Genomic DNA, 24,609 nt, shown 5'->3' with positions numbered 1-24,609 from the left:
GGTATAGTAGCCTGGGCTGACATTTGTGTTCTCTTAGGGTCTGCATGATGTCTGTCCAGGCCCTTCTGTCTTTCATAGCCTCTGTTGAAAAATCAGGTGTGGTTCTGATGGGTTTGCCATTTTATGTATTTTATATTACTTGGCCTTTTTCCCTTGCAGCTTTTAGTACTTGTTCTTTGTTCTGTATACTTACTATTTTGATTATTATGTGGTGGGAGGATTTTCTTTTCTGGTCTAATTTAGCAGGTGTTCTGTAGGCCTCTTGTATGCGTATAGGCCTCTCCTTTAAATTGGGGAAATTTTCTTCTATGATTTTGTTGAAAATATTTTCTGGGCCTTAGAGACGGGAATCTTCTTTTTCCTCTATTCCTATTATTCTTAGGTTTTATCTTTTTATGCTGTCTTATATTTCTTGGATGGTTTGTGTCAGGAATTTTTCAGATTTATTACTTTCTTTGACAGATACATCAATTTCTTCCATTGTATCTTCCACACCTGAGATTCTTTCTTTCATCATTTGTAGTCTGTTGGTTATGCTTACCTCTGTAGTTCCTGTTTTCTTTCCTAGGTTCTCCCTTTCCATGATTTCCTCCGTTTATGTTTTCTTTAATTTTTCCAATTCTATCTTCAGATCTTGAACCATTTTGTTGATTTCCTCCACCTGTCTGACTCTATTTTCCTTCAATTCCTTCACCTGTTTCTTTTATTTCTTTAAGTGACTTAATCATTTCCACTCTGAATAAATAGCATAAAACTAAGAAAATTTCTATGTCTCAGGTGGCCGTAAATCATGTCTGAATAGAACGAGCTCCCAGGGGAAGGTGCAGGCAAGTGTGAATGGGCAGTTACTCCAGCTTCTGTACCAGTTGCAGAAGAGCTATCTGCAGGGTATTCTGTCACCTGGGTAGCAGGGCAGGCACAACAGCTAGACATTTCACACTATATCTTTTCAAAACATAAATATTTTATATTTTCCAACTCACTTTTAAATATCCTAATATTGAAAGCAAAAAAAAATTATCATTTTAAATTACTAGAATGTTATTTTTTGCCAATGCATGCTCAGTGAGATAGAGTCCAAGGAACATAAGAACTATAAAGAAATTTTAGGATATATTAAAAAATATTGGAACGCGGTTATTTTTAATTAATATATGATGATACCTGATAAAATAATTACTTTAAGCTGTCAGTTTTCTGTGCAAAATAATGAAGAACATAAAACTACAAAGTTAAATATGAACTCCTATTCTAAAAACATTCATTATATCCCCTATGTTGTCCAAGGCAAGCGACTAGCAGCAATGACATCCCAAAAGCAATGACATTATATAATCAGTTCTGGGTATGTAAATATTTTCCCCTCTAAAAGGAAACAGGGCTCCTTAAAGAATTGGATTACTTTATATCTGAGTAGAAGCAATGTGTAAGTTAGGTCTAGAAAAATAAATCAAGCTAAGTTCAAAAGCCAATGGATCCTTGCTAAAATAACTAAGAGACATATCAAAAGCCTCCTAATGGATAAAATGGAAAATTATCAATTGAGTAAAATGTGCTTACTATTTAAAAGTCTGTGAATCTCTCATGATAACCAAAGAAGAGCCTTATAAGGAAACAAATGAATCATCGCAGAAATAAAGCGCACACACCTGCCTTCTGTATCTGGTGTTGAAAAAGAGAGATCAAAACACCCATGCTGCCCTCACAGTGGGAAATACACTTCAAGAGGACCAGATGACCTGTATAATGATGAAATGTGCTCTCCTTCCAAAAGAATGTAAAAGCACTAAGAATATGAGAAAATCATGAACACCCATACCAGGCACCTACATGAGTGCCAAAATTATTAGAAAAAAGTAGAAAATAATCCTTTATTTACATCATGCTAAAATTGTACCAGTTAACTGCTTAAAAAGAAAGGGTATCAGTAAAAAATGATGCAATTCCCCACAAAATACCATCCAAACAAACATGCTATCTTTTGAACTAACATAGATTATTAGTTAAGACATATTCTTGCTAAGCCTGTTTAAATTGAATCAAACCAAGGCCTTAGAACTAAACTTGGTAAAATGAAAATAAAAATAGATCAATTAAATATTCTGCAGAGAGAAAAGCAAAACAAAGTGAAGTAGATTGCTGCATTCAGCATTTAGGACATATAACTGTCAAATACAATAAATGCATTATTCATGATCAAATTCTAGAACTAAAGAAGACTTACTACTGTCTGCAATTAAGAAACAGAAATATTGTCAATGTTTTCACTAATATTCACTAACATTGTTACAGTTTTGTAAACAAAAGCTTTCTATTGTAGAGAAGTACACTAAAAATATTTAGTAGAGAAATGTCTACAGTTTAAGTGTTCCAACAAAAAAATTAGATGAATGAATTACAGCAAATGTCAGTAAACATGAACCATTAATCCTGGTGATATATGTACATGATTCTTATTACCCTCAGAATCAAAAGTTCCTGAGGAAGTAAAAAAAAAAATCAGAAATACCTTAAATCTTTGCAAATTTCCAATTTTTTCAGTAACTTCAGCTTCCATTGATATTAACTCATTCTTGTATTTCCCATTTTCTTTTCTAAGCTGCCGTTCCATTTCCACTAAGGTTGTATACTGCCGTATGAGGGACTTTTCATTCACTTGCAAAACAGTGATTTTCCTATTGTTTTCTGAAAGTATTTTCTTCATTTCATTCGAATCCACCTGCAGAGCACTGAGCAAATTCTGAACAAAATCATACTGACATTACTGAGTGAATCAAGGTATCCTCGTTTGTACCTGGCAGAATGATGTTCAAGGCTTACATTGTACTCTTTTACTTTCACAGCATCTTGTTGAACTTGATCCTCAAGTTTTCTCTTCTCCTCTTTTAGCGTCTCAGATTCTGTTTTCCAAATATCCTTTTCACTATAATAAATTCAATAACAATGAAAAAGACAATAAGGTAAATAGAATAAAATGTTTTACCACAAAAAGGATGCATTTAGATTCTTGAAGCTTTAAAAACAAGCTTTAAGCTTGTTTTTCTTAGAACAAAAGACATTTACCATTTGATATGCAAAAAATTAAATTTCACTCAACGTTTTCAATAAATTAAAGGTAGTATTGCAATTTTATGAAATTTTCTTTTATCTGGCCTATCACTTTAAAATATTTACAACATAATACCCAAATCCTTATGCAGACATGAAATATACATAGCAAGCCTACAATATTTTATGTCAAAAAAGGAAATAGAAAAAACAGAAAATGACAAGCTTTAAAGCTTCATTAGAAAAAGGTTCTTTGACCCTCTGCTCGGATGTAGTCCATGCTCCATAGGGGTTTTCTAGTAAGGGGAGCATGGACAATCTCTCCTGATGAGACTTGATAGGCTAGGGTCAGACAGTAGGGGAGGAGAACCTCCTGTATCAGTGGACTAGAGGAGGGACATGCAGGAGAAGAGAGTGGAAAGGTGACACCTTGGAGGAGATGGGGGAGGGAACTACAGTCAGGATAAAAAGTGAATAAACTGTAATAAATAATAATAAATTTACAGAAAAAAGAAAATCATTGTTTGAAAGGTCATTCAAACACTAAAGGTTTCATATCAAAATGACATAAGAGCCAGCTTTATAGTGTACTCAATGGATTAGGTTGACTTGTTAAAAGAAAAAAATGTGTATGTATGTGTGCGACGTCAATTGAGTAACTATTCAATTAGTATATTGATTTTATAAACAAATTATTGTAAAGCAAAAAGGATTTAGATTATAAATATTGTTAACATTCCAACCAAATTCTGAAAAAATATCAAATCTCAAAATTCTGGCCTATGTCTTAAATACGAGCAATGTATATGCATAAAATGTTTAGAATGCGAACATTAGGAATTACTGCAGTTAGTGAAAACTGATTTTTCTCTTTACTAGTGGATATCAAATGCAAACAGCTTCTTGGTTAGGAATGGGACCCTATGTCCACTTCCTTTTTGTTGTTGTTTTTAAAGAGGGAGAGAAAGAACAAAAAACATAAATTTTGGTGGGTAGGAATGAGTATGTGTCTTGAAGGATATGGAAGAGGAGAAACATGATCAAAATATATTGTATGAGAAGTATTTTTAAACAAGCAAACAAAACCTTTAGATTTAATAGAAGGTATGTAAAGGACTGAAATAAAAGGAGTAGGTTCAAGAAATCTATTGAACTACACTATGACTTCAGTATGTTATTATGTGCTTGAAAATTTGTTAAACAGTAGGTAATTGTATTTGTACCATAAAACAATGAGAGGAATAATAAACATACTAAACAGGTTAATTTATCTATTCTATTTTCACACAAATCAAAATCCCTTTGGATACATAAACAAGAATAAGTTTACTTATCAATTAAAAGAAATCTAAACCATTTTTAAAGGCATATAAGTCATTGTTGCTTACTGAAAAGGCATTCAAATTATGGATGACATGGGCCAATTTTACTGGCATCATTACTTTTGCCACCAAATGGTTTTCTTTCAACATATGATTTAATTTTGATTAGATATGTGAAGACATGTTACTCTTCTTTAATGAACATGAATCTAAGTTCTATGAATGCCTGGAAACATTTTATAACCATAATAGTAGATAAGAAAAATCCATACAAATTTATCCATCCTCTGCCTCTAGATTTCCTGTCAATCAGATATTACCATAAGTATTCAGAATCACCTTTGGTTATGAAGTATAATTCCTACTAATACTATGGTTGAACTGATGAGAGAAACATGAGAAGGTATGTTAGCTCCCATTTGTACAGTGATGACAGTGATGAATGTTGTTACCAATAGCTAATATTTATATTGTCCAGTTGTGTTATGCACTAGCTTGAATGTTTTCATGTAAGTTCACTTAGACTGCATTACAACCCTATTAGGGAATGGAAGTACTATCATAGAATTTCACAGGAAGAAACTAAGATACAGACAACAAAGGCAAAGCAACTTACTCAATGCCTCACACCTACCAAATGTTGGAATCTGGCTAAACTCTGTCAATCCCAGAAACAAAGAGGGTGAAGATCAATAAACTAGTTTAGAAACATGTTGAAACATGTTCTTGACAGTGGTTATATAGAGGAGGATCAATACTCTGCTTTGTGACTGTCAGTACAATATAACAACTTTATAAAGTTTTCAAAACATAAATACCTTAGATATTCTTTATATAATAAACTTTGTTGATGACGAATTACTGCAAATTTTCTGTTATAATCTTCAAGAGAATCTTCTAAATGCTTTAACTTCTTTTCTTTATTGTCTAGTTCCTAAAATTTGGTTTATAAATAAGAATTTAAATAGCATTATACTATATTTTGAATCCAAAGGTACACATTCAGATTCCAAAATGATTTTTGAAATTCCATTATTTTCAACATTTCAATATAAAGTACAAAGAATGAGGCAATACAAAGTTCTATGAAACAAGTAAAATTATTCTTTTCAAATATGGTAGCTTCAGTAAGCACACAAACTAGCAGATACAGAATTCACCTTAAGCAAAAATGCTTATCAGACAGAACAGCTAAATACTCAACTCCGGTTACTTAGCCATGGACTGTTTTGACAATATACACTTCTGTGCCTCCACTAAAATTAGCCCATTTCTTTTGAAATATGGTAAGGCTGTAACTTTTACACTAATTTATTTATTGGCTTGCACGCACATGCATATGCACTGTACATGTGGAAGTCAGGCAAAAACTCGCAGAGTCTATTCTCTCCTTCCACCACGTGGCCCAAGTAACTGAAGACAAACAGGTCGTCAGGGCTGGCACGAAGTGCTTTTACACACTGAGCAATCTTGCTGGTCCCTATCGGTTTTAATAAAAATAAAAATCATGAATCTTAGCTCAAGCATGACAATACCGTGTTGACATTATTTGTTGATGGTATCCCAACAATGTATTAAAATAAATCATTAATATTTTCCTGTATCTAAGAATAGTGACATAAGATGCATTTTTAAGAAATGTTTTGATATGTTGTTGAACTCACCCTTACCTGACTTGGGTAGCATACAAATTCAAATGGAAACAAGATTAATGTCATGCCCAAATATTTAAAAAAATGATGAATATAACTCAAGTATCACACCAATGGACAATCTAGCAGTCAGAGGCAGTGATACTTATAATCACAAATTTATTTGTGATTTTGAGTAGTTTTATTTTAAGTACAATTATAGGGCCTGAAATGTTAGAGATTTTAAGCTTCAAAGAAAAATCTGAAAAGTACTTCATCAAGCTTTTTTTTAATCCATTTCTGTAGCTGGCAAGCAATAAAGCAAGCACGGGTAAAGTTATTTAATAGAGTACCCTTCCTAATTCGCAGTGGATCTAACAATCTATACAGGAAAAGGCGAAAGGCAAATTTACATGCAAGCTTTTCTTGTGATTAACACAAAAAGAGACAATTTTAATAACAGCACCGAGAAATTTATCATTTCATTCTCTTATTTTTCTAAGCAGCAATAAATAAAATACTTATTTATATGATGCTACTTTATATTAATTGCTTATAATTCTACATATCATCTATCGCAAATGAGTAACACACAAATGAGCAAAATGCATGAACATACTTTACAGGCAGGTAAATGGAATAAATAAAAATAGTCCAGCTGACTCACAATCTACTAATAAAATAATTTTTTATTTTGAGAATTCAAAGGACTTTATAGACTAAATTAAGAAACATACTATCAAAAATGTCTGTCATTAACACATAAATGTTCAGTACCTGCAAAAGATGTACTAAATATTCATTCTGAGAATTGATGATATAGGCACTAGATGGTGCCATCCCATCAGGTAAGTCTACACCTTTATAAACTACATTGGATCCTGCAGATTGACGTAGAAGGTCAGTTTCTTTCTCAAGATGTTCAATCTGGAAACAATCCAGGAATGATAATCACATTTCAGAAAACTACAAGGCAGCAAGTTATACTTCATGCTTTCTTTATTGCATATCTTTTTAAATAGATGGGAACGACTTAACAAGAATTAATTAAATTGGAGGGGCAAGATGGCGGCGCCGGGAGGACTCTCATTCTGAGCAGCAGCACAGCAGGATCAGCACAGTGAACAGCAATCAGAACTCTCGGCCATAAAACACAGTCATTGTGTTTCCCAGGTGAGAGGATACCCCACGGTGGGGGATTCAATCAGCTTTTAACTCACCCGGCTAAACCGCGGAAGAGATCCCGGTTCCGCCAGACGCTTGGCTGCCGGCCGCCAGCCCCAGCCCCAGCCCAGAGCCACAAGCCAGTGTCTCTGGTCACGGTCCCAGACTGAACCTTGGGCACCACACTATCAGAGACTGGAATTTTCAGTCGAGAGATAACCCCAGGGTACAGGAAACGATTGGGACCGGCCTTAGGTCACCCAGACATCCCCTGGAAAAGACTCGGGCGGGTTCCACGGGCACCCCAGGAGCCAGCCCGGAGCCAGAGCCGAAGACCCAGGTTCCGGCACAGAGCCCTGCCTGCCTGCGCGCCTGATTCGCCGCCAGAGATAGAAACGGCGGGTCTGATCTCAGAGCACTCAGCTCACCCCCAACCTGAAAAGGTCCCCGGAAAATTACCCAGCTTAGGGAGCCACTCAGACTCCCAAAAGCCACAAAGGCAGACACAGGCAGTTTCTGCGCACCAGACAGCTGGCAGAGACTGAGCCGCCATCACACAGCTGTGCTCCAGACACAGGCAAATTTCTGTGGCCAGCCAGCTGGCGGACACTGAGCAGTGTGCACCAGGGCAAAAAAAGACACTAGGAGTCCATGTCTCCAGAGAATCCACGGGGAAGGAAGGAAACTGTACTGATCTAAATCACCCAATCCTTCCCTAGAAAAAGTCTAGTAGTCTAGTAGGGCCGAGGCGCCAGCACTCAGCTGTGCTCCAGACACAAGCACAAACAGTTGAGGCGCGCCTGATGTCCAACTGGGTCACAGCAGCTGATCATTAAATTTGCAACAAGAAACCCAGAAACAGGGCAGCTGCCCTCAGGACTTCCCTGGGTGAGAGGAGAACCCTCTCGACTAACAAAGACCACAGTTACCACTCAGGTCTATATCCCTGAGGTGAGCAACTCCTGAAAAAACACCAGCCATCCAGGGACTATACCCAAAAAGCTGAGAAGACATCCTTCAGGAAAATCCAGCTTTCTGCAAAGGGGATTCTCTCCACCACAGGATCCCCAGGAACCACCAGAAAATAACCCCAAACTCCTAAGATAACACAATGGGTAGAGGCCAGCGTAAAAGCTCAAGCAACAAAAGACAGAGCAATATGGCATCTCCAGAACCCAGTTACCCAGGGGCAAGTAGCCCTGGACACCCCACCATAACTGAAATCCAAGAAGATGACCTAACAAGTATGCTCATGAAGATGATAACAGAGGAAACAAATAAGATTCGTAAAGACATAGAGGAAGATAAACTCAAACAGAATATTGCCATCCGTAAAGAAATAGAGGAAGCTGCAGCCAAACAGTTTATGGCCTTTAGAAAGGAAATGCTTAAAACACTGAATGAAATGAAAGAAACAGAGTTGAAGGAACTAAAAGAAAAACAGGAAAGTACAATCAGACAGGTGAAGGAAGTAAACAAAACAACTCAAGACCTGAAGATAGAATTGGGAAAATTAAAGAAAACACAAATGGAAGAAATAATGGAAAGGAAGAATCTAGGGAAGAAAACAGGAACTACAGAGGTAAGCATAACCAACAGACTACAAGAGATGGAAGAAAGAATCTCAGGTGTAGAAGATACAATGGAAGAAATCGATGTATCTGTCAAAGAAAATGTTAAATCTGAAAAATTCCTGACACAGACCGTCCAAGAAATGCAAGACAATATGAAAAGACAAAACCTAAGAATAATAGGTATAGAGGAAAAAGAAGACTCCCTTCTCCAAGGCCCAGAAAATATTTTCAACAAAATCATTGAAGAAAATTTCCCCAAGCTAAAGGAGAGGCCAATTAGAATACATGAGGCCTACAGAACACCCAGCAAATTTGACCAGAAAAGAAAATCCTCCCGCCACATAATAATCAAAACAGTAAGTATACAGAACAAAGAAAAAATACTAAAAGCTGCAAGGGAAAAAGGCCAAGTAACATATAATGGCAAACCCATTAGAATCACACCTGACTTTTCAACAGAGACTATGAAAGCCAGAAGGGCCTGGACAGATATCATGCAGACCCTAAGAGAACACAGATGTCAGCCCAGGCTACTATACCCAGCAAAACTCTCAGTCCTCATAGATGGAGAAAACAAGATATTCAATGACAAAAACAAATTTCAACAATACCTACAAACAAATCCAGCATTACAGAAGACACTGGAAGGGAAAATACAACCCAAGAAAGCTAGCTACATTCAAGAAAACACAGGAAATAAATAACCTCACTTCAGTAAAACAAAAAGCAACCAAGCACACAACCTGATGACCACAGCCAACATCAAAATCAAGAGATCTAACAGCCACTGGTCATTAATCTCTCTCAACATCAATGGACTCAACTCTCCAATAAAAAGACACAGATTAACAGAATGGATACGTAAACAAAACCCAGCAATCTGTTGCATACAAGAAACACACCTAAGACACAAAGATAGACATTACCTGAGGGTAAAGGGTTGGAAGACGACTTTCCAAGCAAACGGACCCAAGAAGCAAGCAGGAGTAGCCATTCTAATATCTGATAAAATAGACTTTCAACCAAAATTAATCAAAAGAGATAGGGAAGGATACTTCATACTCATCAAGGGAAAATTCCACCAGGAAGACATCACAATCCTGAACATATATGCCCCAAATACAAGGGCACCCACATTTGTGAAAGAAACATTGATAAAATTTAAAGCACATATAGATCCACACACATTAATAGTGGGAGACTTCAACACTCCACTCTCAACAAAGGACAGGTCAACCAAACAGAAATTAAACAAAGAAACAATGTCTCTGACAGAGGTCATGAATCAAATGGACCTAACAGACATTTACAGAACTTTACACCCAAACACAAAAGAATTTACCTTCTTCTCAGCACCTCATGGAACCTTCTCCAAAATAGACCACATAGTGGGTCACAAAGCAAGCCTCAACAAATACAAGAAGATTGAAATAATCCCATGTATCTTGTCTGATCACCATGGAATAAAGCTGGACCTCAACAATAACAGAAATAACAAAAAGCCTACACACACATGGAAACTGAACAACTTGTTACTAAATGACAGCTGGGTCAGGGAAGAAATAAAGAAAGAAATTAAAGTCTTTCTAGAAATCAATGAAAATGAAGACACAACATACCCGAACTTGTGGGACACAATGAAAGCAGTGCTAAGAGGAAAGTTCATAGCACTAAGTGCCTTCAAGAAGAAATTCGAGACATCTCATTCAAGCACCCTAATGGCTCACTTAAAAACCCTAGAAAAAGAAGAAGCAGACACACCAAGAAGGAGTAGACGGCTGGAAATAATCAAACTCAGGGCTGAAATCAATCAATTGGAAACAAATAAAACAATTCAAAGAATCAATGAAACCAAGAGCTGGTTCTTTGAGAAAATCAACAAGATCGACAAACCCTTAGCCAGGCTAACTAAAAGGCAGAGAGACACCACCCAAATCAACAAAATCAGAAATGAAAAGGGGGATATAACTACAGACACTGAGGAAATCCAAACAATCATTAGGACTTACTTCAAAAGTCTATATGCCACAAAATTTGAAAATCTAAATGAAATGGACAATTTTCTTGATCGATTTGACTTACCAAAGCTGAACCAGGACCAGGTAAATCAACTAAATAGACCTATATCCCCCAAAGAAATAGAAGCGGTCATCAAAAGTCTCCCATCCAAAAAAAGCCCAGGACCAGATGGCTTCAGCGCAGAATTCTACCAGACCTTCAAAGAAGAGCTAACACCAATTCTCTTCAAACTATTCCACAAAATAGAAACAGAAGGAATATTACCAAATTCATTCTATGAAGCCACAGTCACCTTGGTACCTAAACCTCACAAAGACTCAACAAAGAAAGAGAATTTCCGGCCAATCTCCCTTATGAACATTGATGCAAAAATACTTAATAAAATACTTGCAAACCGAATCCAAGAACACATCAAAGATATTATCCACTATGACCAAGTAGGCTTCATCCCAGGTATGCAGGGGTGGTTCAATATACGGAAATCCATCAATGTGATCCACCATATTAACAAACTGAAAGAAAAAACCACATGATAATCTCCCTAGATGCTGAAAAAGCCTTTGACAAAATTCAACATCCATTCATGTTCAAAGTATTGGAGAGATCAGGGATACAAGGCACATATCTAAACATAGTAAAGGCGATATACAGCAAGCTTATAGCCAACATCAAACGGAATGGAGAGAAACTTAAAGCAATCCCACTGAAATCAGGGACAAGACAAGGCTGCCCACTCTCTCCATATCTCTTCAACATAGTGTTGGAAGTCCTTGCTAGAGCAATAAGACAGTTGAAGGAGATCAAGGGGATACAAATTGGAAAGGAAGAAGTCAAATTATCACTATTTGCAGATGATATGATAGTATACGTGAGTGACCCCAAAAACTCTACCAGGGAACTCCTACAGCTGATAAACACCTTCAGCAAAGTGGCAGGATACAAAATTAACTCAAAAAAATCAGTAGCCCTCCTGTATACAAAAGACAAAAGGGCTGAGAAAGAAATTAAGGAAACAACACTCTTCACAATAGCCACAAATGACATAAGGTACCTCGGAGTAACCCTAACCAAGGAAGTCAAAGACTTGTATGAAAAAAATTTCAAATCTCTGAAGAAAGAATTAGAAGAAGATATGAGAAGATGGAAAGATCTCCCATGCTCATGGCTTGGTAGGATTAACATAGTAAAAATGGCCATCTTACCAAAAGCAATCTACAGATTCAATGCAATGCCCATCAAATTACCAACACAATTCTTTACAGACCTGGAAAGGAAAATTCTCAACTTCATATGGAATAACAAGAAACCCAGAATTGCTAAAACAATCCTCTACAATAAAAGATCTTCCGGAGGTATCTCCATCCCTGATCTTAAGTTGTACTATAGAGCAACAGTTTTAAAAACTGCATGGTACTGGCATAGAAATAGAATGGTGGATCAATGGAACCGAACAGAGGACCCAGAAATAAACCCACACACTTATGGACACCTGATCTTTGACAAAGACGCCAAAACCATACAATGGAAAAAAGATAGCATCTTCAACAAATGGTGCTGGTCTAACTGGATGTCTACATGTAGAAAAATGAAAATAGATCCATACTTGTCACCCTGCACAAAACTGAAGTCCAAGTGGATCAAAGACCTCAACATAAAACCAGACACATTAAATCGGCTTGAAAAAAAAGTGGGAAATACCCTAGAACTCATTGGTACAGGGGGAAACTTCCTGAACAGAACACCAACAGCACAGGCTCTAAGAGCAACAACCAATAAATGGGACCTCATGAAACTGAAAAGCTTCTGTAAAGCAAAGGACACCGTCATCAAAACAAAGCGACCACCTACAAATTGGGAAAGAATCTTCACCAACCCTTTATCTGACAGAGGACTCATATCCAGTATATATAAAGAACTAAAGAAGCTGAAAAGCAGCAAACCAAGTAATCCACTTAAAAAATGGGGAACAGAGCTAAACAGAGAATTCTCTGTAGAGGAATACCGAATGGCAGAGAAGCACTTAAAGAAATGCTCAACCTCATTAGCCATTAGGGAAATGCAAATCAAAACAACCCTGAGATTTCACCTTACACCCATGAGAATGGCCAAAATCAAAAACTCAAGTGACAACACATGCTGGAGAGGTTGTGGAGAAAGGGGAACCCTTCTCCACTGCTGGTGGGAATGTAAACTTGTACAACCACTCTGGAAATCAATCTGGCGCTTTCTCAGACAACTAGGAATAGCGCTTCCTCAAGATCCAGCCATACCACTCCTGGGCATATATCCAAAAGAGGCTCAAGTACACAAAAAGGACATTTGCTCAACCATGTTTGTAGCAGCTTTATTTGTAATAGCCAGAAGCTGGAAACAACCCAGATGCCCCTCAACTGAAGAATGGATGCAGAAATTGTGGTACATCTACACAATGGAATATTACTCAGCAATGAAAAATAAGGAAATCATGAAATTTGCAGGTAAATGGTGGGATCTGGAAAGGATCATCCTGAGTGAGTTGTCTCAGAAGCAAAAAGACACACATGGTATATACTCACTCATATAGACATACAACATAGGACAAACCCACTAAAACCTGTGCATCTAAAGAAACTAAGCAAGAGAGAGGACCCTAACTAAAACGTCCAAACCCCATCCAGAAAGGCAAAGAGGATGGACATCAGAAGAAGAAGAAAACAGGAAACAACCTAGGAACCTGCCACAGAGGGCCTCTGAAAGCCTCTGCCCTTCAGACTATCAAAGCAGATGCTGAGCCTGATGGGCAACTGTTGGGCAGAGTGAACGGAATTTTAGGTAAGAACTGGGAAATAGTAAGAGCTGGAGAGGACAGGGTCTCCACAAGGAGAGCAACAGAACAAGAAAATTTGAACATAGGGAACTTCCCAGAGACTCATACTCCAACCAAGGACTATTCATGGAGATAACCTAGAACCCCTGCACAGATGTAGCCCAGGGCAGTTCAGAGTCCAATTGGGTTACATAGTAATGTGAAGAGGGACTGCCTCTGACATAATCTGATTGGCCTGCTATTTGATCACCTCCCTCTGGGGGGGAGCAGCCTTACCAGGCCATAGTAGAGGACAATGCAGCCACTTTTGATGTGAACTGACAGACTAAGATCAGAAAGGAGAGGAGAACCTCCCCTATTAGTGGACTTGGGGAGTGGCATGCAAGCAGAGGGAGGAGGGAGGGTGGGATTGGGATGGGAGGAGGGAGGGGCTTATGGGGGGATGCAGAATGAATAAAGTGTAATTGATGAAAAATTTAAGAAAAAAGGGAAAAAAGTAATTTAAGAACCTTAAATGACTTTCAAAATTGGAGGAAAACATGGAGTTAGTCAATTGGCATGGAGCACGTCTCGCCCCTGGGGGCAATGGTCTCCTGAACCTACTCAGACCTCGGACACCACCACTGCTAGTTCTAGAACTGACGCAGGATGTTCCAACGAGGGGTTAAGGCTTCTCATAATATTTCCTATAAGCCCACACCTGTTTGTCTATATCCCCCATTTTTATTCATTATTAGCCAGATAGAGCCAAGTAATTGTGGTAATGATACTTGCTTTTTTGCCCAATGCTGGAATGCTAGTAAAGATAGGTATGCCCTGGTTACTCGCATGCCTCACTGGGTGCCTATGCCCATTGATGCCCCTCACGCTATGACTCTCTTCAGACAGAAAAGGGATCTTGGAACTACAGCCACCATTGTTACTACCATCTCATTGACGGCTGTTGGAGCTACCACCAGGGCATTAGCCATGAGTCATACTGGGCAGACTGCTCAGACCCTGAATAATCATTTAGCCAATGTAGCTCATGCCTTAGTTGTACATAAAGGAATTAATGCTCAACTAAAAGGAAGCTTGATGGTGTTCAATCAGAGGATTGACCTCTTGCAGGAGCAAATTGATACCCTATGGCAAATCGCTCAACCTGGCTGTCAATGAAAGTATGCTGGACTTTGTGTCACTAGCATACAACATGAGAATTTTTCCTGCGCTGCAAATCTGTCTAAACAATTGTCGAGCTATATTTTAGGTAATTGGACTGGAGAATTCGATACTACGATGGAGCAGCTGAGAGTGGCCATTGTTACAGTAAATTCTACCGGAGTGGACGCAGGACTAGCCACAGGATTATCATCATGGATTGCTGCAGCCATGAATCATCTGAAGGAATGGGCGGGCATGGGAGAGTTAGCAGGCCTTCTGGTGTTGGTCTCCTTGGTTTGCCTGTGGTATATATGCAAGATTAGAGTCTCACAACAGTGTGATGCAGCCATGATCATTCAGGCCTTTACAGCCATTGAAGCAGGACATTCTCCCCAAGCATGGTTGGATACCATAAAAAGCTAAAATGATACGCTCAGGATGCGAGGCTAAGCACTGCACTCAGGGTCAGCCGCTTTGGACCCAGAGAAGAGCATGTCTGATTGCATGCGGGTTGATGCCCCAGGTCCCGCCTCTGAGAAAAAGGTATCGGACGGTCTGATGCTCTTTGGGTGGATGACACCTAAATGAACATCTGTACAAAGTCCCAATTTATTTCTAATATCAGAGATCAGACCTCTACTCTTGCCTGATGCGTCTAAAACAAAAAGGGGGAACTGTAGAGAGCTGCGGAATGCTATGCCTTAAAGATGGAGCTGGTTTCCGCCTTCCACCTTCCCGATGGTGAGTGCTCTCTGTCACGAACAACTCCACATTTGGCTAAGGCCGAGGATCTGGCTTGCTTCCATGTATGTGGACCTATCTGCATTGCCCCCGTGGCACGCCTGGGTTGGCTACCCAGAGGCTATTTAAGCTGTGGGCTGGCTTTCCCCGGGGTCCGAGGATTGTTCAATGTTCCTGAATAAACTGCATTGAAAAAAAAAATAAAAAAAAAAAAAAAAAAGAATTAATTAAATTAAACTTTAATTTTTTACTAAGAAATGCCTAAAACAAGCTTTAGAGCTCTTAGGTTCTCCAGTATAGTAAAAGGAACTTATTTTTCCACATAACTTCTTACGAATCTTCAAAAAACAATGAGTAGAGAGTGAGAGACTTTGGGAAGTATAGCTGAAACAGAGCTCAAGGATCATGTGGAAGAGCGGCAGAAAGATTGAGGATGACTCTAAGGATACTGTGTTTTTCAGACTCAACAGGGCATGTGCATATATGAACTCACGAAGACAGTTGTGACAGCACACAAAATATCAGCACAAGATCAAGCCTGGCAAAATCCCAGCCCAGAGGAGAGGATGTAGTCACAAAATTCCACCCCTAACCAAAAAGCTATTTGTAATTGGTCACTGCCCAGAAAGGAAAAACTCAGTTTTCGTTAGTGGAGAGACATTGTGTATATCTACCACACTGCAGGGCAAGCACCATGCTCACTAGATGGCTGGCTATCACAAATCAGAGTCCGTGGGTTTTGTTTGAGGAAAAAAATAACAAGAAGTATGGTTGTTAAGAAAAATCTGAGAAGAGAGTTTGTGGGTAAGATATGATAAAATATACTATATGAAATTATCAAAGAATAAATCAAAACATTTTTCAAAATCTCCAAAAGGAAAAAAAAAGTGGTTTAAAAGTTGAAAGATCTCAAAGGACATTTTCCCCTCTTTAAAAAAGTTTTCTATTGAACATACTATCACAGGCTTAATATTTTCTGAAATTTAATAAAACTCTTACCTTTAAGTTTGCTTTTACCAACTGCTGTGAATAATTTATAGCCTCTTTCCGAGACTCTGTGAGTTCTTGCCTTAATTCTTCATTCCTTCCTGTAAGTTGATCAACTTGGGCTTTCAAATGCAAACTGGGATCAAAGATTCCTTCTGCATTCTTTGATTCCATAGCCTGGTATATTTATAATATATATTACAAATGCAAAAAAAAATAGTAAAATCACAGTTAAGAAACATATGCCTTTAAATAATTTATCATCTTTCCATACTCCCTGCCATGTCTAATAAAAAAGGTTATTTACATTTCTTATGAAATAATATTTATAAAATTTAAGTTTAGCCTATGTTACTATACATAGTGGTTGCTCCATTAAAATAAATAGCATTTAGTAAATATTAATAGATTAGAAAAGTAGAAAACAACTAGATAGTCATAAGAGGATCAGCATTTAAATATAAACCAGCTTCATGTTAGCTGAGCGAGTAACTTAGATTCCTTTCCTCCTCACTTCCTCACTTCAGCATCTATAAAGTAGAAACACTAGTTCTGAAAGCCTATGGTTGCAATATGATGAGGTGCAGCTGACACCTGCTGCCTATACTCTCCTGCCATAACAGGCTTCTCCTGGATTGTATAATTCATCCCTTTTCTTAAGTTGCTTTTTAACTGGGTATTTTATCACAGCTTCAAAAATAAAACCAATACAGAAGATGGGGTGGCTGAAGGCAGATAGCAATATAGAAACAACTTACATTAACCAGTCTTTCAAGACTTGGGATGATTAAAGATGTTTCACTTCCTTTCACACCAGGATCCTTCGGCATGTCCTTAATAGCTTGCAAAATTTCTTTCATACCTTCTTCAAGTTGCTTATTTTCTTCAACTAATTCTTTCACTGTAATTATACTTGTTTTTACATTGAATGAACAGATCTTTTCTACAACTTATATTATTTTATGTACATGACAGATATTTCAAATGGAAAAAATTTGGAGAACAAAAATGTAAATAAATATTCAACTATAAATTGAACACGAATATCTGAATTAAACACTATACTTATTTTAGTGATGTGAATATGTGTATGTGTTTATATATATACATATATATTGCATAGCTTTATCATATTAAAAATCTTTAAATATTTATAACTTCACCTTTATTTGTGCATATATGTGACACACATTTTTATCAAAAACTGGACATAATTAATATTCTAGACATTACAAACAGCAATGTAACCTACAAAGATAAGTAACAGGGACTGAGCTATGTATTAACATCCCATAGGTTTAAATTTTTTAGAACATGGAAAATAGATATAGAAAAGGACGATATAATAGTGACTTACATTTATTCTGAAATTTAGCAATCACTGTCTTACTTCTTTCTAAATCTTTATCCTTTTCAATTAGTTCTCTTGAAAGAAATTCATTCTGAACAAAGAGAATAAAAACATTTTATAAAAATCACATAATAAATAGGTTTAAAGTTAAAGCAATGCTTTACCAATTCAAGCTAAACACAACAGAAAACAAGGTACAGAATTACAAAGTCCAAAGGACAAAACAGAAATGGTCTTATTCCTCCTGCATTCCCCCATGACAGTTTTCTGTCCTTAGTACCAACTACATCATTGTCGTTAATGGTCTGTCGTTACACTACCTGTTCTGCCTGGCTTCTCTCACGGTCAACCTTTATTTCTGCATTTCTACTCTGCTTTTCTTGAATCGGTAAATCCTGTGCTATGATTTCATTCTAAAGAAACATTTAATATATTAATCAGGGAAGTCAACAAGTTAAAAGCAAATATACTGCAATTATAGATTTTTAAGAAGTACAGATCTGTTATAAACTAGTGTTAACTTGTAAATAAAAAGAATTCTTATAGGAATTGTTTACAGAACTCCGGTAAAAAATAATAAAACAGGAATTACATGAATATATTTGGAAGAAAGCTCACCTGAGATCTAAGGAATACTAGCTCTCTCTGTAGCTGCTCTATGAGATTTTCAAGGGGATCTATCTGAGATGATTTGCATTGTGAATTAACAGGCACAGGATCTGAAAGATTAACTTGGATCTTACTTTTCAGCATCTCAGTTTGTGAGGGTGATTCACTTTGCCTTCTATCATCTTTCAAACTGAGATCAGCACACTTTACTTGAGAATGGACCTGTTCATCTTCTGATGTTACTTTATCCATCTCATGGTCATACGATTGTTGAGAAAACACTGCAGAGTTCTGCCTGTATGATAATTTCTGCATTAACTCTGAAGCTGTTGGTGATGTTTGAAAAGACGAACTGCTTTTCTGTAAGAGCCTGGATTTCTCTATAGCTTGATGGTTTCCTGACCCTCTCTTCAGACAGTCATCAGAGAAAGAGCATAAGTACTCACTTAGTTCTTCATTGCTCTCCTTACTGAAGCTACTGACTAATGATTCTAGATTTCTCAAAGATTGAAGACATGGTGCTTTAAAAATCTCCCTTATTGTAATAGCTTCTGGAGTTGCTTTATCATCTTTTACTTGCATAAATGAGGAACATCTAGTTAAAGAGACAATAGGATCCACTCCACTTTCTACACTATGATGAATTCCAGAAAGCATTCTCGATAATGATCGTATGGTCTTATTTTCCTCTGTCTCATTTCGATCTGATCGCAGAACACTGAATGACGGTCTCCTATGCAGCAGCTCTATTTTAGCTGAACTCTTAATCTGTATTCAAAGTAAATAATGTCTCATTAATAAATCTTCAGACCACAAAGCTATTTAAGTAAGTAAAAATGATTTAACAATCTAAGGTAGAGGAGGTACTAAATGACATTAAGTGAAAAAAAATGAACTGCTAGCATTTTTCTGTATTCTTTTTGTCAGAGCATTACTAGTTACCTTTGATTGTGTTTCATTCATATTTTTGAGGCTCATGAAACTTAGTTTTCTTTCCCCTATTTTATCTTCCTGAGAAAAGTTTTCAGTTAGGCTCAGGTCAATGGTTAATCCTACAATATGAAAGAATTAACAAATAAGAAACACCAACAAAAATAATTCTTTTATTCCAAAGCAAAAAATAAAGTTTTATTCAAGGTTTTTTTGTTTTTGTTTTTTTTTTTTTTAAGTTTTATTCATTTATTTTGTATACAGCATTTTGCCTACTTGTTCATCTGCATGCTTGAAGAAGGAGAGGTTCAGGGTTCTTAAAATCTTTGATCAAGAAGTAGCCAACAAAACTCTCTGATCTAGCTTATTTTCAGAGACTAATTTTAATTGTATCATGTTTTTATCATTTTAGTCCATGTTAATTTAAAAGCACCCATTAAGTAATAAAGCATTTTAAAACTTATAAAAAAGTTTAAAAGCCTTATTTTTATTTTAATATATATCTTTTACTTTATTTTTGTGATGCTAGGACTTACACAGGCTCTGTGCAAGCCAGACAAATGTTCCAATATTAGAGTTATACCTAAGCCTCACAGAACATTGCAGAAAAATGAGCAGAAATATTGTAAGAGCCAGAGGACCAGGAAGCCTATGAAAAAAATTGAGTCTTATGTATATGACAGGGAAGTTACACCCATTAAATTGCAACAGTATAGCTGCTTAAACAAAACCTGAAATAGTACAATACCAGTTAGTATCTTAACATGGATAGGAAAAATCACATAGGTTCTCAACACAAGATGAACAGCTAGAGGAAATTAAAATCTGCTGACAGAGGGAGAACGATCTTCTCCTTAGATAAGTCCTCTGTCTAGGATGCCAGTGCCAAGTGGTCAGCACTAAACACAAACATATAAGCACAACACTAAATGGGATTTCGTAGGTGGCATTTATATTTTTATCTGCACATACACACACACACAAGCTGGGAACGGGGTGAGACATGGAAGAAGAGGAGAGAAAAGAATGTAAAAATATTTTAACTTTTAAAATGTGTGCAATGCTCTTTCACAACACCCAAATTTAGTTCCCAGTACCCACACCAAGCAGCTCACAACCACATGTAACTCCAGCTCCAGGGAATCCAATGTTTGTTTTGTTTTGTTTTGTTTTGTTTTGTTTTTCTGGCTTCCATAGGCACTGACATACATGAAGCAAGCAAGCAAATCTATACCAAAATAAAATTTAAATTTAAAAAAGTTAAAGAAACCCTCTCTATATGCTCTCAAAAATGAACTGTAGTGGCTGTTATAAAAATTAGTCTGTTTTTCTAAAAGTAAAGTAACAAACAAATGAATGTCAATTTAAGTTTAATGAAAAATATTAACCAAATAAAAAATTTTCAGTGTATAGCATTTAAAACAAAATACCATTCTAAGCATGGAAATACAATATTATAAAAATTACTATTTTCAGACGATTAGTCAAAACAAAATGGAGCTATCTAAAAATCAACAGCCTGTACACTGAATTTTCCAGAAGTCCATAATTCTAATACTTGCTTTACTTTTCTTTCACTTCTAATTTTTAACTGTTGTAGATTCAGAATCATACCCAAATATACCCAGTTTCCTCTTCTTCAAGATACTGTTTTCTCATAGTACTTGGACCACATGGAGGACAACAGAGCAAAATCATCCTCAACATAGAGAAAACCCCAGATCTAGATACGTGTTTTCCAAATGGCTCTTACAAGCATGAAAGAAGAGGGAATACCTGAGGCTGCATTCCTTTTTCCTCTTTCTTGAGCCATTTGACGAATTTTTCTTTTCAAGTCAAGTCGTTCTTCCTCTAGACTCTCAATCTGCAAAGCATGAATTATTAGTAGATCGCCTTAGTTTAGACAAGAAAATAGTAAACTGAGCATCACTTGCCTCTTTCAAGAGAATCTGGTTTTCAGCTCTGTACTGGTACTGTTTTAAGCGTTTACTGTTTCTAAATTCAGTTAAATCAATCATTGTCTTGGGTTCAAGGCCTGAAATAGAAAGCAAACGATCACAAACTTAAAAACTTGCAAATAAATGACAAAATCTTAACAGAATGCCAAGTAATGAATAATATTCATTATCATCATTCAAAACATAAAGACTTCTTGTACAAGAATTTCCAAACAGTTACACTACAAAGAAAGTTAAATGTTAACAAATTGTGAAAACCTTGACAAACATATATGGGGGATGGTGCAAAAGTACTACAATTCATTAGTTAAGAACCCTAGCTAAGCAAGAAGGAGGACCCTGGGTAAGATGAGCAATCCTCACTCAAAAAGGCAAACAGGATGGACACTGGAAAAGGGAGAGAACAATTAAGAGGACAGGAGCCTACCACAGAGGGCCTCTGAAAGACTCTACCCAGCAGTGTATCAAAGCAGATACTGAGACTCATAACCAAACCTTGGGCAGGGTGCAGGGAATCTTATGAAAGAAGGGGGAGATAGAAAGACCTGGAGGGGACAGGAGCTCCACAGGGAGAACAATAGAACCAAAAAATCTGGCACAGGGATTTTTCTGAGACTGATACTCCAAACAAGGACCATTCATCCATCAAGATAACCTAGAACCCCTGCACAGATGTAGCCCATGGTAGCTCAGTGTCCAAGTGGGTTCCCTAGTAATGAGAACAGGGACTGTCTCTGACATGCACTCATTGGCTGACTCTTTGATCATTCTCCCCTGAGTTGGCAGCAGCCTTACCAGGCCACCGAGGAAGAAAATGCAGTCAGTCCTGATGAGACCTGATAGGCGAGGGTCAGAGGGGAAGAGAAGGTGGACCTCCCCTATCAGTGGACTTGGGGATGGGTATGAGAGGAGATGAGGGAGGAAGGGTGGAATTGGGAGGGGACAAGAGAGGGGGCTACAGCTGAGATACAAAGTGAATAAACTGCAATAAATAAAGAAATAAAAATTAAAGAAAAAATTTTAAAAAATAACCGTTGTCATGAAGTAAATATGGGTTGAAGCAGGTTCAATGTCCACTTTAAACTTGTATCTTAGATACAGACATGAAATTTATTGATTGATTGATTATTTTAGTCTGGCAGGAATACAATAAGATCAGGCTAAATATAATGCTTAGAGCAATGCTTCTAAGACAGCCATCATTATTAATACTAATGATGTTATTAGTTAAATCCTCTCAGCTAACCTGTCTCCTAATCTGTCTCCATCACATTTTCTGATTACTAAAACTAGGAAGTGAAAAGCAGGTGTCAAGACAGTCTAAATAGTTGTAAACTAGACTTTGGTAATAAAGGCTAAACTTGTTAAAGACAGAAAACATAGTGTTTGTGACCACTTTCTAGATAACCAGAAGTTATCCAGTGAACCGACTAGTCATTAATCAAAAATCTAACTTGATTTAAGTATAATCTTAAATCCTATTTAGATATGTTTTAAAAATAAGTAATTAATATAAAGCATTTAATTTTCTTTTAGAAAAAAAATTTATAGATTGTCAGTTTACAGAAGCATTAATTGATTTTCAGCAAGTATAAGAAAATTACTAATCATAGTCATTTTAAAGAAGCAAATTAGATTGTTTACTTTAGTTATAACTTACCATGTAAACTAGTAGGATGAAGTAATTCACCACTTATTTTAAATTCCCAAGTTATATTTGAAAATTACATCTTAGACTAAATAAAACTCTTAAAAATATTCAAGTAAAATGTAAGCAGTGTATTTATAAGTATTTATATGTCCTTAAAAGGTTTACAAAGTACTTTTAACTGGCCTCATCTAAAACAAAATCAGTTTGTAAACTAATAATCATACAGATGTTTCTTGTTTCAAAAAAAGTTGACTCCTTGTATGTAGCATAATCCAATGCACTTTCACTTTTCAATAAGCAGTTCTTACTGAAGATATACTAGGCCAACGAAAGCCAAGTTCCTCATCAACTTTTCCAACACAAGGGCCCCAAACCCACTTCTGTAGGAGTTACTTCCACTTTTGTTTACGTGTTTCTACAGAAACATTTATTTGGGGGAAAAATACCCTCCAACTACTTAGAAGTAAATCAACAAACCTAAAGTAAAGGCAAGAGGCAAATCACAGGAGAAGAAGGGAGAACACGCATGCAGAACGTGTAGACTTTGGTTTGAGGAATATGGGTGCTTCCCTTACAAACGCAAAACCAAACCAAAAGAAAACTTGAAAATTAGGGTTGAGGAAAAAGACACGTCTTAAAAAAAAAAACAAAAGAAAACCTTACCAGCCCGCTCTCTAAGGGCTTCATTTTCATCAAGGACATCATTAATCTTCATCTCAAGTTTATTGATTTCCTTGGTCAACACTTCAATTTCTCCATCTCTTATTTTAATTTGGGCTTTACAGTTCTTTATTTCAATAACAGCATCTTCTAAGCCATATACTCCCTGAAAAATATCCATCTAACTTAAATAACATAATTTTTTTAACAAATAATAAAGCATTAATTTACTTTTCTTTTAAAGTTGATGGGTAAACTTAACTACACCTGTATTTTATATGGCAGATTTATTTTATCCGATACATAAAAATAAAAGTAGTACATACTAATGGTCTATTTCGCTGTACGCCTATAAAGCAAGTCTACTAAGGAACGTAGAATGTGAACATCTGACGCTTAGGCACTGTGAATCAGAATATTACATATGAAACACTGAGTACATAGCGATAAACATCAAGTACACATATAAAACATAGGGTTACAATCGGCCACAGCAATCAAAATGTATACCTAATTTCCTAACAAACCACATTTTAAATTCTGAAAAGTCCAAGTAGATTCAGTTGATAGATATAGGAAGCACCAAAGCCATCCCCATTACAAATGCATCAAGCATGTCAGTATCCCACATCCACACTGGCACATAGGACACAGATACAAAGGACTAATCCTGCTACCTGCCAGAGCTGCTTATCTGAAGAGAACATTTCATCAAAAGGTTTGGAAGGGAGGTTAATACAGAAAGAGGATGAAGGAAGGTAAAATAACAAAAATGATATCTGGAGGGAACAGGAGCTCTACAAGAAGAGCAACAGAACCAAAAAATTTGGGCACAGGGGTCTTTTCTGAGACTTATACTCCAAACAAGAACCATGCATGGAGATAACCTAGAACCCCTGCACAGATGTAGCCCATGGCAGCTCATTGTCCAAGAAGGGTCTCCAATAATAGGAACAGATACCATCTCTGACTTGAACTCATGGGCTCGCTCTTTAATCACCTCCACCTGAGGGGG

General features: G+C 36.8%; 1 protein-coding gene across 3 annotated transcripts in view; it reads right to left on the bottom strand.

The window, feature by feature from the left end:
* The window catches only part of Cep290 (centrosomal protein 290), a 104,910-nt gene that overhangs the window by 52,166 nt on the left and 28,135 nt on the right, over positions 1–24,609 (bottom strand). For 2 of the 3 annotated variants that reach the window (XM_060377961.1, XM_060377962.1), the window contains exons 14-24: positions 23,598–23,760; positions 21,260–21,360; positions 21,102–21,189; positions 19,338–19,447; positions 17,793–17,877; positions 17,194–17,336; positions 16,448–16,612; positions 6,779–6,928; positions 5,189–5,304; positions 2,821–2,923; positions 2,510–2,740 (exon numbers count right to left, since the gene is read on the bottom strand). In XM_060377961.1, coding sequence (XP_060233944.1) covers positions 2,510–2,740; positions 2,821–2,923; positions 5,189–5,304; positions 6,779–6,928; positions 16,448–16,612; positions 17,194–17,336; positions 17,793–17,877; positions 19,338–19,447; positions 21,102–21,189; positions 21,260–21,360; positions 23,598–23,760 — 1,455 coding nt within the window. Of the gene's footprint in view, positions 1–2,509; positions 2,741–2,820; positions 2,924–5,188; positions 5,305–6,778; positions 6,929–16,447; positions 16,613–17,193; positions 17,337–17,792; positions 17,878–18,106; positions 18,200–18,404; positions 19,164–19,337; positions 19,448–21,101; positions 21,190–21,259; positions 21,361–23,597; positions 23,761–24,609 lie in introns of all 3 variants that reach the window. The other variant, XM_060377963.1, reaches the window with a different exon arrangement.

This window comes from Meriones unguiculatus, chromosome 2 (assembly GCF_030254825.1).
Source record: "Meriones unguiculatus strain TT.TT164.6M chromosome 2, Bangor_MerUng_6.1, whole genome shotgun sequence".
Classification (NCBI taxonomy): domain Eukaryota; kingdom Metazoa; phylum Chordata; class Mammalia; order Rodentia; family Muridae; genus Meriones; species Meriones unguiculatus.
This window is presented reverse-complemented; position numbering and strand designations above follow the sequence as displayed.